The sequence below is a fragment of the Gambusia affinis genome, linkage group LG05, assembly GCF_019740435.1.
Source record: "Gambusia affinis linkage group LG05, SWU_Gaff_1.0, whole genome shotgun sequence".
NCBI lineage: Eukaryota > Metazoa > Chordata > Actinopteri > Cyprinodontiformes > Poeciliidae > Gambusia > Gambusia affinis.
The window spans coordinates 21393349-21406112 of record NC_057872.1 but is presented as its reverse complement, the minus strand read 5'-3'; the positions used below and the strand labels follow the sequence as shown (position 1 = coordinate 21406112).

Sequence of the window (12764 nt, the reverse complement as noted above, 5' to 3'; positions counted from 1 at the left end):
CCATGACAAATAATAACATATTCTGGAATAAATGCAAAATCTGTAAGCATTTTATCCTTACAAACTGCAACTCAGGACTTTGTCAATTTTTAAACAAATGTGAAAGATTCTGAGGAAGTTCTGTTCAAAGACAACTTGTTTTTGGTCGCTGTACCAAACAGGATATTGCATAACTCCAAGTTCCATAGAGAATTGAAACTTTTGTTGATGAGTCAGGCGGCTGTCTTATTTTTGGTTTTCTCAGATTGGTTCATTTGTTTTCAGGTGATTTATTATGGATACATTGGAAATAGATAAGGGTTTCAAAGAATTCTTTTTCTTCTTACATCCTCCCAAATCTGTATTTATAGAGCTGAATACAGAAACCATTATTGTTTTTTTCCTCTTTATTTGGCTTCAGGGTTTAGCATGATGAAGTTTAGTTAACCTAAAAGGGGTTGTTTTTGTTTGGCAATTTGTGGAAAATGGAAATTTGGGGTTGAGCCAAAAAAGAAAGAGAATAAATAAACATGATTTCAGTTTCAAATTTAAAATTTTATTCATCTTAATAGAAAACAACAACTTGGATTTGAATTATTAGTAAAAGTGCTTGAACAAAAGAACAAAACACATGATCACAAGAAAAAAAAGAGCATTTATAGGAACTGACTCTCCTACCACAGGAAGGGAGGAACTTACATTGCCAGCAATGTTTTCATGTCCTGTCTTGTTTTCACACAATGAATCAGAAAAACTCTGCAGTGCAAACAAGTTGATATTTTTGTTGTAGTGGTGTTTCAAAGTCCATGTAAGTTTTTCTTGTCCTCCCTTCTTTCCAGCAGACTTTTGTTCACATAATGGGGTAGCTGGCAAGGTTGGCGATGCCGCACAGGTTGCCACGGTTGCGTGCCATCAAGACGTAACCCTTGTTCCCCCAGGTCTCTCCCCAGCTGCCGTGACAACATAAAGAACAGCACATGTTGAAGATCACCAGGGAAGAAGCAGCGTTTCAGTTTATCAGTTTGTCAGAAGAAAACATCAGGCATCAAATCAGCGGCAGAGCAGCAAACAATGCAGCTTTTATTTAGTTGACACCAAGAGCCACCTGATGCCTTCTAGAAAGCTGAGGAGTCCCACCTGTTCTTGACGATCCAGTACTTCTTTCCTCTGGTGTTCACACCGTAGCCAACTGCAAGCACGGCGTGATTGATGTCCTCTTTGTTGCAGTTGCGGTCGTGGTAAATGCCTGATAATGTCACAGATGAGAGACACACAACCTTGAGCTGAAAGTCCACAAAACTTTGCAGTTTCTAAAAATATATATTTCATTTCTCTTTTAATTTATAAGATATAAAGTATTTCTGATGTGAGTTCAGTTTTCTCTCTCTCATAAATCACTTATCTACATCAACGAGACTACATTTAAGGACGCCAAATTTAAGAAAGCAAGTATGAATTTAGTTTAAGAATACTTAAATTAGGTTTTAATAAAATAAATATTTTCTCAAGCAATTACAGACTTCATAAGACCTGATTTCAGGAGTCTCATTGCTGAACTGCTAGTTAAAAAACGCCTAGTCAGCAGTAGGCACTACTAAGGATTCTAAGTAGCTTCAGGTAAAGTGTGGAATAAAATTTTCACCATGAAAGAATATAAAGCATAAACTTTAAAATCCATATTTCACACTGATTCAACTGTGAAAAAAAAGAAAGTCTAACTGTTGGTTTTGTGTTTCTTTACTTTCAAAACCTTAAAGCTTTTACTGAAGTCATGAAAAGCTGTAATCTGTCACTGACCTCGGCGGTAGAACTGGAAGGATGACTGCGTGGCGTCGATGCCCACAGACACTGGGCCCACTTTGAAGAGCGCAACTGCCAGCGCTTGCTCATCACCTTTTGGCACCTCCTTGTAGCCTTTGCACTGGGCTGCCATGCCGGATGAGTTATAACGGCAAGGCTGGTCCTGCAGACACAACACAGATGAAAACGTCAGAAGGGGTTTGGTGGAATTTTAAAATTTATTTTAGTTAAAAGGGAAAGATGAGGAACTAAAAAATAAATGTAACAGAGAAGTAAAAAAAAAACAAAAAATCTTGAATGGAATGGAATGTATTCCAGATGATTTTGAACACCTTGTGACATTACATTCAAATGCCCATCTCACATGACATGACTGATCACATTCTCAAAGTAGAAACAATGAACTTTCTTGGAAAAAGAAGAGGAAACATTTATTTTGTTTGCGGGAAAGATTCTACCTCGTCACTTTTGCTGAGTCACATCTCGGTCATACTTTAGCTCGTGTTTTACAGAAAAAATGTCTACTTTCTATATTACGGTAATGACATTGTGACACGTGAGGTGATCAACACTCCATGTCTGACAGACAAAAGGAGAACTGGTGATTTTTACAGATTTATGCTGTGCTGAAGCTAACACCTAGGAGCTCTCATAATTCTTTCCCTTTTTGTTGAACCATTCAAAACCGCCAAATTGAGGGTTTCAAAAACTAAAATAAAAATCAGTCAAGTGAGGTTTTCAATTAAATCCATCCAAAGGTTGCTCATAGTTCCTCAGGGATTTAGTAGATGTATGGAAAAAATGAGAATCTCACTCTGCTTTTGCAACAAACACATATTATACAAAAGATAAAGCTTTAATAAATGAGTTTCTCACCTGTCCGACATATGGGTAGACTTCCTCTGAGTCAATACCTCCATTCTCCTGCACATAGTTGAAGGCGTTGGTCATGTATCCGCCTCCACAGCCGTCATTTTCCTTGACGCAGTCCACCAGGTTCTGAGGGCTGAGGTCGATGAGCTTACCCGTCTTCTTGGCCAGCTGGCCCTCAAGTGCCCCGGCAGAACTGAAGGCCCAGCAGGAGCCACAGGAACCCTGTCAGAAAGGACATAACCGAGAGCTCAAGGTTAAATTAGTACTATAGAAGTAGTTATACCGTCTACTGTTCAGAAATATATTATTTAGCAATAACAACGAGCAAATTTAAAAATTCAAAAACCTTATTATTGTAAAGTCAGCTGACTCAAACACTTCCAGTGCAAGAAATGTTTTAGAAAGTAGTGGCTGCATTATACTCTCTGAACGCTGGAGGGCAGAGTTTGTTAAGAATACATTTGACTTCAGACGGATGAGAGACTTAATGATAATTGTTTCTGTGGTACCTTTTCGGCATCATTAAGTGCACTGTGGCACGTATCTAACAGTTAAACAGATTGAAGTATACACTTTAAAGTTGGAACTCAAAATTCTGAGAAACGAATGCTTAACCCAGGAACCTAAAAACTCAAAGGAATAATGCTGCTTGAAGTGACTCCACCACAAAATTGTAAATTTCCACTAATTATTTGACCATGAATTTTTAAACAGCTTCTCCTCCACACATAAATCTTTCTAACAAGATTTACTCTTTAAAAGATTTACAAATGTGCAACCAGATTAATTTAGAGCCCTGATAATCTGTTTGATCTTGGTGAAAATTAAAATAGGATACAATCAAACAAAACATTAGGACATAATAACCGAGTAGCATAAAATCTGCTGAGGGTGAGACATCAGCAGAGCTGTTAGTATGCAGAGACTGCTGCCACGATGTTGAATAATTCATGAATAACAGGAAGAAAAGGAGACGCTTAGATCAACCTATTTATGTTGAATCTGCAGGTATGAAACTGAACCACAAGGGGGCGTTACAATAATGTCATTTTTGGTCAGTAAGACTCTTAGATGACAAACTCTCGAAATGAGTTATATCCTACAAATTAGGGTGGATGTGTTTGAATCAAAACAGAAAATTAATAAAATACAGATACCAAAATGAATCTTAAAGTTAAACATTAACTTCTTTCTTTCCCCTAACAAAAAACAAGAAAAGAGATTCATAAGTTTGTCATTTTTTGTAATTTTGACATCTCCTTGTGTTAATTAAAATTCTCTACCACAGAGATGAAGGATGAGACATGACTTATACGTTTCATAAATTTCTAAAAAAGTAAGCTGAAGATTTAGCATAATTTTAAGTAAACAAAATTTCATCCCAGAGGAATTTTTTAATCTATAACCTATAAGCATGAAAGAGAAAATGTTCAGGCAGCTGTGGGCTCAGCGTGTCTCTACTATCTCTGATGTTCATTAGATAACATGACATTGTTCTGAAGCTGATTTGCCTATTAGCAGGAATCACAGATGTAAACCAGATTTCACTATGTTTAGTCCACTTCCAGTTCTGCGGGACAACAGTTTGCATAAATAACCCCAGAGTGTTGAATTCTCTCATGATGACTAATTACATTTTATAATCACAGCCTGGTCTTTGTGTCTGAAACCCATTAGCAGTGAACACAGGCTTTTTTTCCCTGTTACGTGACTGGGCTCTTACTGCGATAATTGCTTTATCCATTATGTTTAGAGTAAATGAAGCTTATATTTTGAAAAATGCATTTGCAGGTATTTCTGAGGGTATTAAATATACTCTTCGCTTTCACATCAATTTCAGTATTTCAAAGCTGAAAAATTGCTGTTCTCTATACGTCATTGTAGCCTGCTGATTGATGTTTTTTTTTAAATGGCTTTAGAGCTTTTTCATTGTCAAGCAACATCTGTCCCATGTTATTTTTTCTACATTTAGTTACAAGTAATTATTTGAAGTCTTCTCACTTTGCATTTCAATTTTCTTTTAAAAGCAACCTCATGAGTTCCCAGGTGATTAATCATTTGCACCAATTGTGTTTCCTTCTTAACTTTCTTCCGAGAAAAGCTTGGGAACTTTGTTCTCAATGCTTTTGAAACATTTGCATCACGTTTTATGTAAAAACAATATCCAAAATCTTTTTCATTTCAGATACCTAGAAACATGATAGTTGCTATGAAAGTCATGAAACACTTACAAAGACGTAGTTTTCATTAGATAAGCACCTTGAACATTGCTGTTTGGTGACTAATAATCACACCTTTCTGTCTACAGTCTGTGTACCTGCTTTGCAACATTTCTGCTTCCTCACATGCCTTCAGGGTTTGATCACATGTTGTTATTCCTTTGGTGCTCACATGCTTTTTGTTGTTCATCATATTTACCAGAATGGCAGCTGTACGTCCCTGTTTTATATCTGTCTGTGCTACGGCACTGTAATATATCTGCCAACTCTTTAGTCAACCAACACCTTAGCTTGGTTGCCTTTAGTGTCACGATCCACTTTAATCAAGACACGGAGAATCTGTATTTTCTTCCACAGTCTGACAAAAGATCATCCATCCATCCATCCATTTTCTATGGTGAAGACAGTACAGATTTTTCATTTTGATCATTGATAAATTGGTCTGTACTGTCATAATTAATGACAGAGATTAAGATTCATTTCCTCATGATGTGGAAACAGTGCCCTAGTACTGATTTTCCTGCAGCAAGTTTATGTAAAATATCCCATCGTACTGGACAGGGCATCAGTTTCTTGTAGGTATATAAAGCTAGACAGTGTGACCCTCCTCTGAAACTATGAAGAACAGAGGAAAGGGATCTCATTTAAAGGCTAAAGAAGCTAGGAATTGGATCTTAGCATTTACCCTTCCACCCAGCAGATTGGTCAATATGTTCAATTTTACATTAGATTTTTGTCATGGCTTATTTAGGCTTAAGACTAATAAAATGTAAAGGCAAAAGCCATAGTTCACCTCAAAGTGAATGCCCACATATAGCAAAATAAGCTCTTAATTTCCCCGCCTGTTCTCTCAATGTCCGAGGATATCCATACAAAGGGTAAATAATGACCACAAATTTCCCTAAAAATAAAAATTATTTGGGTTTATGCATTGGTCGTATAATTAGTGAACAGTGCAGGGTGCCCAATGACAGCTGGAACATGCTCAAACAATATTATCCATTAATAAAAAGAAGAACAATGAAGGAGCCTTTCTGCAAAATCCCATATTTCCATATTTTGTTTCTTCTATGTTTAATGAGCTTTGCATATTTAATAAGATGGACACTTTATGGTCCTTAAAACACAGCAAGTGGAGTGCTTTTTGGAAATAACTTCCAAAATAAAAGAAGTTGATCTGAAAGAGAATCGTTATTTATTTTGTTTTGTTTTCTGACCTGATTTTTAACTGGGGTCACCATGCCCTTCTTGCGGTAGTCGACGGATTTGGGAAGCTTGGACACGGCCTCATCAAATGCCATGGTGAAGCTACGCTCATGATCCATGGGCACCAGTAGGCCAGTCATTTTCTCCGCCACTTCCTCAGATGTCTGCAGGACCACAAAAATGCCTAATACTTACATTGTTCATGTTTCAAAGATAAAAGTGCTGCTGATGACACTTAATCAAAGAGTGTCTCTCAAAGTGTTAGTTTTTATAACCAGGGAAAGAAAGGTTGAGTTGATCAGACTGTCCCATCTCAATAATAAATGGTTTCTCTGTTTCTAGAAAGAATAAATAATAAGAAAAATGTCTAAGGACTTAAACTTAGTAATAGCAGAGGGATTCATTTTAAGATTTATGACAAGGACAAGTGAACAGAGATATGAGAGACAGAGGAATTGATTCAGCAAGGTGACAGAGGATAAAAAGGAATTTATGAAAAGATGGCTTAACACAGGTTACCATGAAATGAAATGTCATTTTTCTCAACACCAATGTCGAAACAAGATAAAGCCCAAGAGTATGTAAGGGGAATTAAAAGGGAAAAAAAAGAACAGCACGGGGGATATTATGTGATTTCTGGTTTTGTATTTGGCTGTCATAACACACAGCTGGTTACTTGGTATTCAGTGATTATGTTTTCCTTTCATTCCTAGCAGTTTTATGCTGAGATTTCAGCCCAGCTCGGTCTAAAAACAGGCAGGAGAAAGGAACACAGCCATCTGTTGAGCTCCTTCATTTAATTTAATGTATTCTAGTCAAAATGAAAATTTGAAGGCATCATTAATTTACAGCCACCTGTTTAAACAAGAACATAAATTAGTCCTTAATCTAGAATTTGGATGTACACAATTTGCCTTCGTCAAATGAGTCCAAAGTCTGGCATGCTGCACTTAATGAACTCTGTTTTCCAATCAGTCTTTGATTAACAACATGTAGTAGCAGGAAGACAGTTATGTATGGCATCGCCTATGGAATATTTCAGACAGCTAAGCATTTGCTGCAACATACAGAGTGTAGGCCCCAAAAAACTGACAGTAGGATATTGTGTATACAAAAAGAAATGCTGAAGAACTAATGTTTGAAATATGTACCATAATTTAATGGTTTCAAACAAAAAATATCTCCAACACCACCTTTATACGACTCTAATATTGCAACATAATCAGTTTAATCTAAAGTTAAGCCAATCTGCAAAAGTTTTTTTTTTTTTTTTTTTTGACGTGAAAAATTTATTGACATGAATGAATTTCAAAAGGTACAATACAAAATTACAAAATATGCTAGAGTTAACCATACAGTCTAGTTTTTATCTATAGTGCCATCAGATCAATATAAATACAGTACACTAAAACACATAACAAGCAATTTAACATTTTGTTTTATAAAAAATATTGAAAATAATGCTAAATAAATAAAAAAAACTTCTTATTTAAAAAAAAACCCATGAATGCCTTAGCTTTGAAAGTTTTCTAACTCTGCAGCAAAGACCAGATAATTACCTGACCCGATCTCATACTACACTAAGCAGACTCTCTGTCTGCGCTGATTGAGATTCACTCCCCTCTGCATGCTAAAGGCTTGGTGTGACTCCAAATGATTAGTCCAACAAACAGTTTCATTAAATTGGCTAATAATTAATTAGCCACTTGAAGGTAATCATATAATGAATTTAGATCGCGAAAACAAAATAGACAGTGACATCACTGCAGAAGTGACAGGAAACTGTAGTTTCTTTTACTTTTTATCCCAATGTACATAGTTAGATTTAAGCCCCATGCACTTCTTAGATATGCCAGCATACATGGCAAATTAAGGAGCAGTGTTTCAGCAGATTAAGAAAATACTAAGATTCTCACTTTTGCTTTTTTAAAACTTGAACTATCTCGATTATATTTTATGACATCATATGGTGAAAGCCATGTACGTAAGTAAAACCAAAACATTTACAGACATCACTTGTTAAAGGAAGTTTTCATGTTAACTTATTTTTAATTGAATAAAGAATATAATCAGTAGGTTGCATCTAGAGTGTGGCAGGTCTATTGTAATGGACCAAGCCTAAAATGTGGTGGATAAAAAAGAATGTGTTCCAACAATAACAGGAACTCTAAAAGTCACAGAATTGTTAGAAATACAGTTCTGGATTAAGAAAATGCAGACAGTGGTGCATCACATATGATCACAAAAAGGAGAAAAGAAGAATAGATATGTGTGTGTTTCTAGTGAAACACTGGAACCAAAAAATATATAAAATTTATTGAGATGTGCATGTGTAATGTACTTTAACCTAACGGTACACAGATGGAGAAAGAAGCATTAGCATACCATGTCTCCCAGGTGGTTCATCTCCAGCTCGTAGGAGTGCATGCCCAGTGCTGCCTCCTGGTTGTGAGCCTCAATCATTCGCATATTCTTCTCCCAGATGGCTCTGCGGATCCCCTCTTCATCCTGAGTCAAACAAAGACAGTTTTCAGATCCTGATGTCAGTTCAAAAGGCACAACTGCACTCATCCTCGAAAGCCTCATAAAGAAATTCCTTTCAAAGCAACATTTCTCCTGCATTCTTAGTTTTTCAAGCATTATTATAAGACATTTTTAAAATGCTTATGTTTCACCAACTAATTACATTTTAGCGTGCACTTTTGCATTTGAAATTAGTTCATTTAAGCTTTAGTGTTAAAATCAGAAAGCAGTGGAAAACCAGAACCAAAAACTTTATTCTTTAGTAGTAAAGAAAAATGTAGAAAAGCAAACTAAGTTATCAAGGACTAAATCACAATCGATGTTGAATACACATTCCCATTTTTCAAGCTTAAATAGCAACTAACTCATAACACCTGCAGGCTGTGAATCCATTACTTGGTGACTGCATAAAACCAGCAACCAGGCTGTGTATGGAAGAGAGCTGTTCTGTGAAATGCTGACCTACATACAGCAAGCGCTCTTTGTCATCTCTACATATGGAAAAGGTATCAGAAAGAACACTTTAAGTTTTGTTTAGAACAACGTACGGTACGTAAAAAAAAAAAATATATATATATACATTTCTAACTCTTCTTCAAGTCTTGCAAGCAAGAGCCAATTAATTTTGCTCCACACAGATGTATTTCCTTAGGAGGAAAAAAAAGGAAAGTGTAAAAAATGATAGAAAAAAAAAATACACTTGTTATTTCCTATCTGTATAAAGTCCTGACAGCTGATGCAAACCAAACTGGGCAAACAGGGCAAATTTAATTATAATTAGCATGCGGAAAAGAAGAAAAAACCTTGGTGTATTGTAGCCTAATTTAATTATTTAGGACAATTTAACCAGTGATTTACCCAGTAATTTTCTTTTAAGCAGTTGTTTTATTCAGAATTAGGCACTTTATTATGTCAAAACACAATATTTACATTTAGCCATATGTCTGAAGGACAAAATGTAACAGGCTATGAGCTGTGGTGCAGCTGCTAAACATCACCTTTATCTCTGTTTAGGCATTTTTGAAAGGTGATGATGAGGAACTGGAGACACTGACTGAGAAGCAAACTCACCAGTTAAGCTGTTGGGTTTTCACCAACCTCTCTGACTCTTGTTTGTGAGGAAAACAAACATGCTGGTGCAGCCCAAAGAAATTAATTTTTCATGACTTTATACAACTACATAATATGGAGATCACATTAAAGCATACCATACATGCATGCATCAGTGAATAACAATCCTTTAGGAACAGTTTGGACAAACTGCAGAGGTAAAGAACTGATCTAGAGGATGTTTTCAAGGAATGCTAATTAAAAACATTAAAGATTAATCTGTCTACTACATAAAATATCGTCCGTGTCAGTTAAAGTAGTATAAAAGTCATGCTCATATTCTGTACAGAAAAACAAGACTGAGCAAAGCAAACATGCATCTTCACACTCATCTTCACACAACATAGAAGCTAACACACTCTACAGCTGTAGAGAGCTGACCTCTAGCCGGAGGTGAAGCACAAACAGGGATGACAGATGCTCTGCAAGCCCTGACGAAATTCATTTGGAGTCAGCTCTGGTTTAACACCAACTAACTCATAGTCTCACAGCCAAGAATGTAAAAATAATTTTTTTTTAAATCTATGTGACAGAGGAGTGAAAATTTAGCAGAAGAGACAAATTCTAAAAAAAGGGGGCAGAAAATAAGTCAGAGGTGATGGAGGTTTTCTCTGTTGGGAATTTCTGACTCTTGCTCTTAAGCTTCACCATCAGAATCAAGATGACCCAAATTAGTAAAAGCTATTCAGCAAATGGGCTAATTGGATTTTCCCTCATGATTTCAGCTGATGGAAGAATGATTATTATGAATATAATAATGCTTAGGATTTTTATCTGACAGAGATGACACATTTTACTAACTTGTTTCTTGTCTTTTATCATTCTCTAAGTCATTTCTGAATGCAATGGCTGGAATAATAAAAAAAAAGATCAGAATAGTCAATTCTCACTCTGCATGTCCTTTTTTACTTCTGCTTCTTTTTGTCTCAAACAAACATCACTGGTCTTGCATTCCCCTCTTCCCCAGAAGACATTTTTCTTTCTTTCAGGACTTACAGGCAGGAGTTGTTATCTAACCCATTTAAACCCCACACAAGTCAGTTACTGTTAACAAACAAAGGTGTCCTGTGGTGAATAAGCTCCTCTATTATAATTGCTTTATAAATTCTGCAATCAACATGACTGACCTGAGAGAAGAACTTAATTGTGTTGTCAACAGTAAAAGGTTAATATTGATATTAATATAATAAATTATATTTTTGGTAATAAAAGAAAGGAGGGCGCAGGGGGGTGCTCATGCCATTCCCCACTAGATGCCGCCCTGGGATGTTGCCCATGTCACCCACATTAGAAACCGCCACAAGTTCAGTGGCAGAAAAGTGTTGTGTGATACAGAGTTTGTTTTAGCAGTCACTCACCAAACCATTGTACTCTCTCTGATGTGTAGTCTTCCATTGCTCCCACTGAGCTTCCAGAAAGGCTTCATCCATGTGGCTTAGTGCTGAGACAGCCAGCAGCAACACACACACACACGACAACATCCTGAAGGTAAAAAAAAAATAATAACAATAATAATCACACCCAGATTTAATACCCAAGTGCTTTTTACCCAAGTTGGTATTATTTTTATCCCATTATTTGGCAATAAATGCATTTGCAATTACAATTTACTTAATTCATTGCATCAGTGAAGAACGTTAACTGTTTGAGTAAAGAAAAGAAGCCCCCAACCATCACCTGGCTCTTGTCCAAACTTTTCTCTGGTTTCAGTTTCCGGGTTTCAGTCATGTGCTGATGACTAAAGAGCGAACAATGTGCATACACTTTTTTTTCTGTTTGGAAAACTTTATACAAGCTGTGGGTGAAAGCTGCCTGAGATTTGCTTCAAGTAAGTAGACAGATAACATAAAAAAAAAAAACATACTATATTCTATATTGTATAGGTACAACAAAAGGACAAAGGATCCATTTCATGATGTGAAAAAAAGCTTGTTTTTTCACCAAGATAAATTTATCTTAAAGATTTTGCAGCCATTACAGCTCTTTGCTTTCACTTTATCGAGTCTCTTTTTATTAAACTGTGCATCTAATCTGCATTTGTTCACAGTTTTCAGTTAAAGGCCAATGACTTTCTGGGGTTTTCATTCCAAACAACAGGAACCAGCTTGTTTCCTTTTGTTTTGAAGAAGTGCATGGCTTTGCATTGTCTGCTTCCTACACACATTGATTATATATGCAGAGCTATAGCTTCACCTTTGTGATGATCTGTTAGAGAGCTTTGCCTAAAAAGCAAATGTGCATTTAATTACCTGTGTGGGCGCTATGTTTCTGGATGAATCACACAGATAGTCCTCTCGAGGGTTCTTTTAAGTTGCAGAAATTAACTTATTTCACATGGATTATTTATATAGTGAAATATAAAAAGTTTAGCTGCAATTGAGCCAACTACGTTTAGCTTCATTTCACACCACAGCCTGTTTTATTACACCAGCCGGTCAGCTTTTAGTAGGTTACACAACATCTGTGCTTTCAAATTGCTTAAAGCGTTTTCTGACTCGAGCCCTGCTCAACACAAAGGCTTCACAAAAGTAAACGTGCATGATAAGCAGACTTACCTCGGGCTCAGAAGTTTGAAAAGTTTCGAGAAGTCTTCTAGGTGTGAAGTTCTGTGCCTGTGTAGCTAAAGTAGGTCAGTGTGCGAGTTTATATTGGCAGGATTTTAAGGAAGTAAAATGGGAACTCCATGTCTGGGGAGGAGTTTTTTTTCTCTGTTTTTCCATATAGGGAAGCTACATCTGGTTTTCCTGGAAGAGCAGGATGATGTCAAGTGTCAAGTTACACAGGAATGTCCAAACCTTTACAAAGACGACTGAAGTGCTGCAAATTCTGTGCTGCTGCATTAAAAAAATAATGAATACTATTAAATTACATTAATATTAATTATCTTTATCTTAATGAGAACATATAATTAGGGAATTTGTGACTATAAAGGGCAATAATCTAATTAATTGAGGAAATGGGTCAGATCTTGTAAGTATTTTGAGCTTGTCATAAAATATTATTTATTCTTGTGACTTTTATAACAAGTTCCACCATTAAAAATGCACTAAAAAG

General features: G+C 36.2%; 1 protein-coding gene across 1 annotated transcript; it reads right to left on the bottom strand.

Moving 5' to 3' along the window:
• Nucleotides 1-513: 513 nt before the first annotated feature.
• Nucleotides 514-12418, bottom strand: ctsk (cathepsin K). Its single transcript, XM_044117406.1, has 8 exons — nt 12266-12418; nt 11069-11192; nt 8463-8585; nt 6089-6241; nt 2656-2874; nt 1777-1942; nt 1117-1225; nt 514-929 (listed from the first exon to the last, which is right to left on the bottom strand). Exons 2-8 carry the CDS (start codon nt 11189-11191, stop codon nt 830-832), a joined length of 993 nt encoding a protein of 330 aa, XP_043973341.1. The 5' UTR covers nt 11192; nt 12266-12418; the 3' UTR covers nt 514-829.
• Nucleotides 12419-12764: the final 346 nt, after the last annotated feature.

Coding starts and splice junctions, on each gene's coding strand:
- ctsk (XM_044117406.1), bottom strand. CDS start 11,191: ATGTTGTCGTGTGTGTGTGTGTTGCTGCTGGCTGTCTCAGCACTAAGC. Junction 6,242..8,462: donor TGAACCACCTGGGAGACATG/GTATGCTAATGC, acceptor GTGGTCCTGCAG/ACATCTGAGGAAGTGGCGGA. Junction 2,875..6,088: donor TGACCCCAGTTAAAAATCAG/GTCAGAAAACAA, acceptor CCTTTCTGACAG/GGTTCCTGTGGCTCCTGCTG.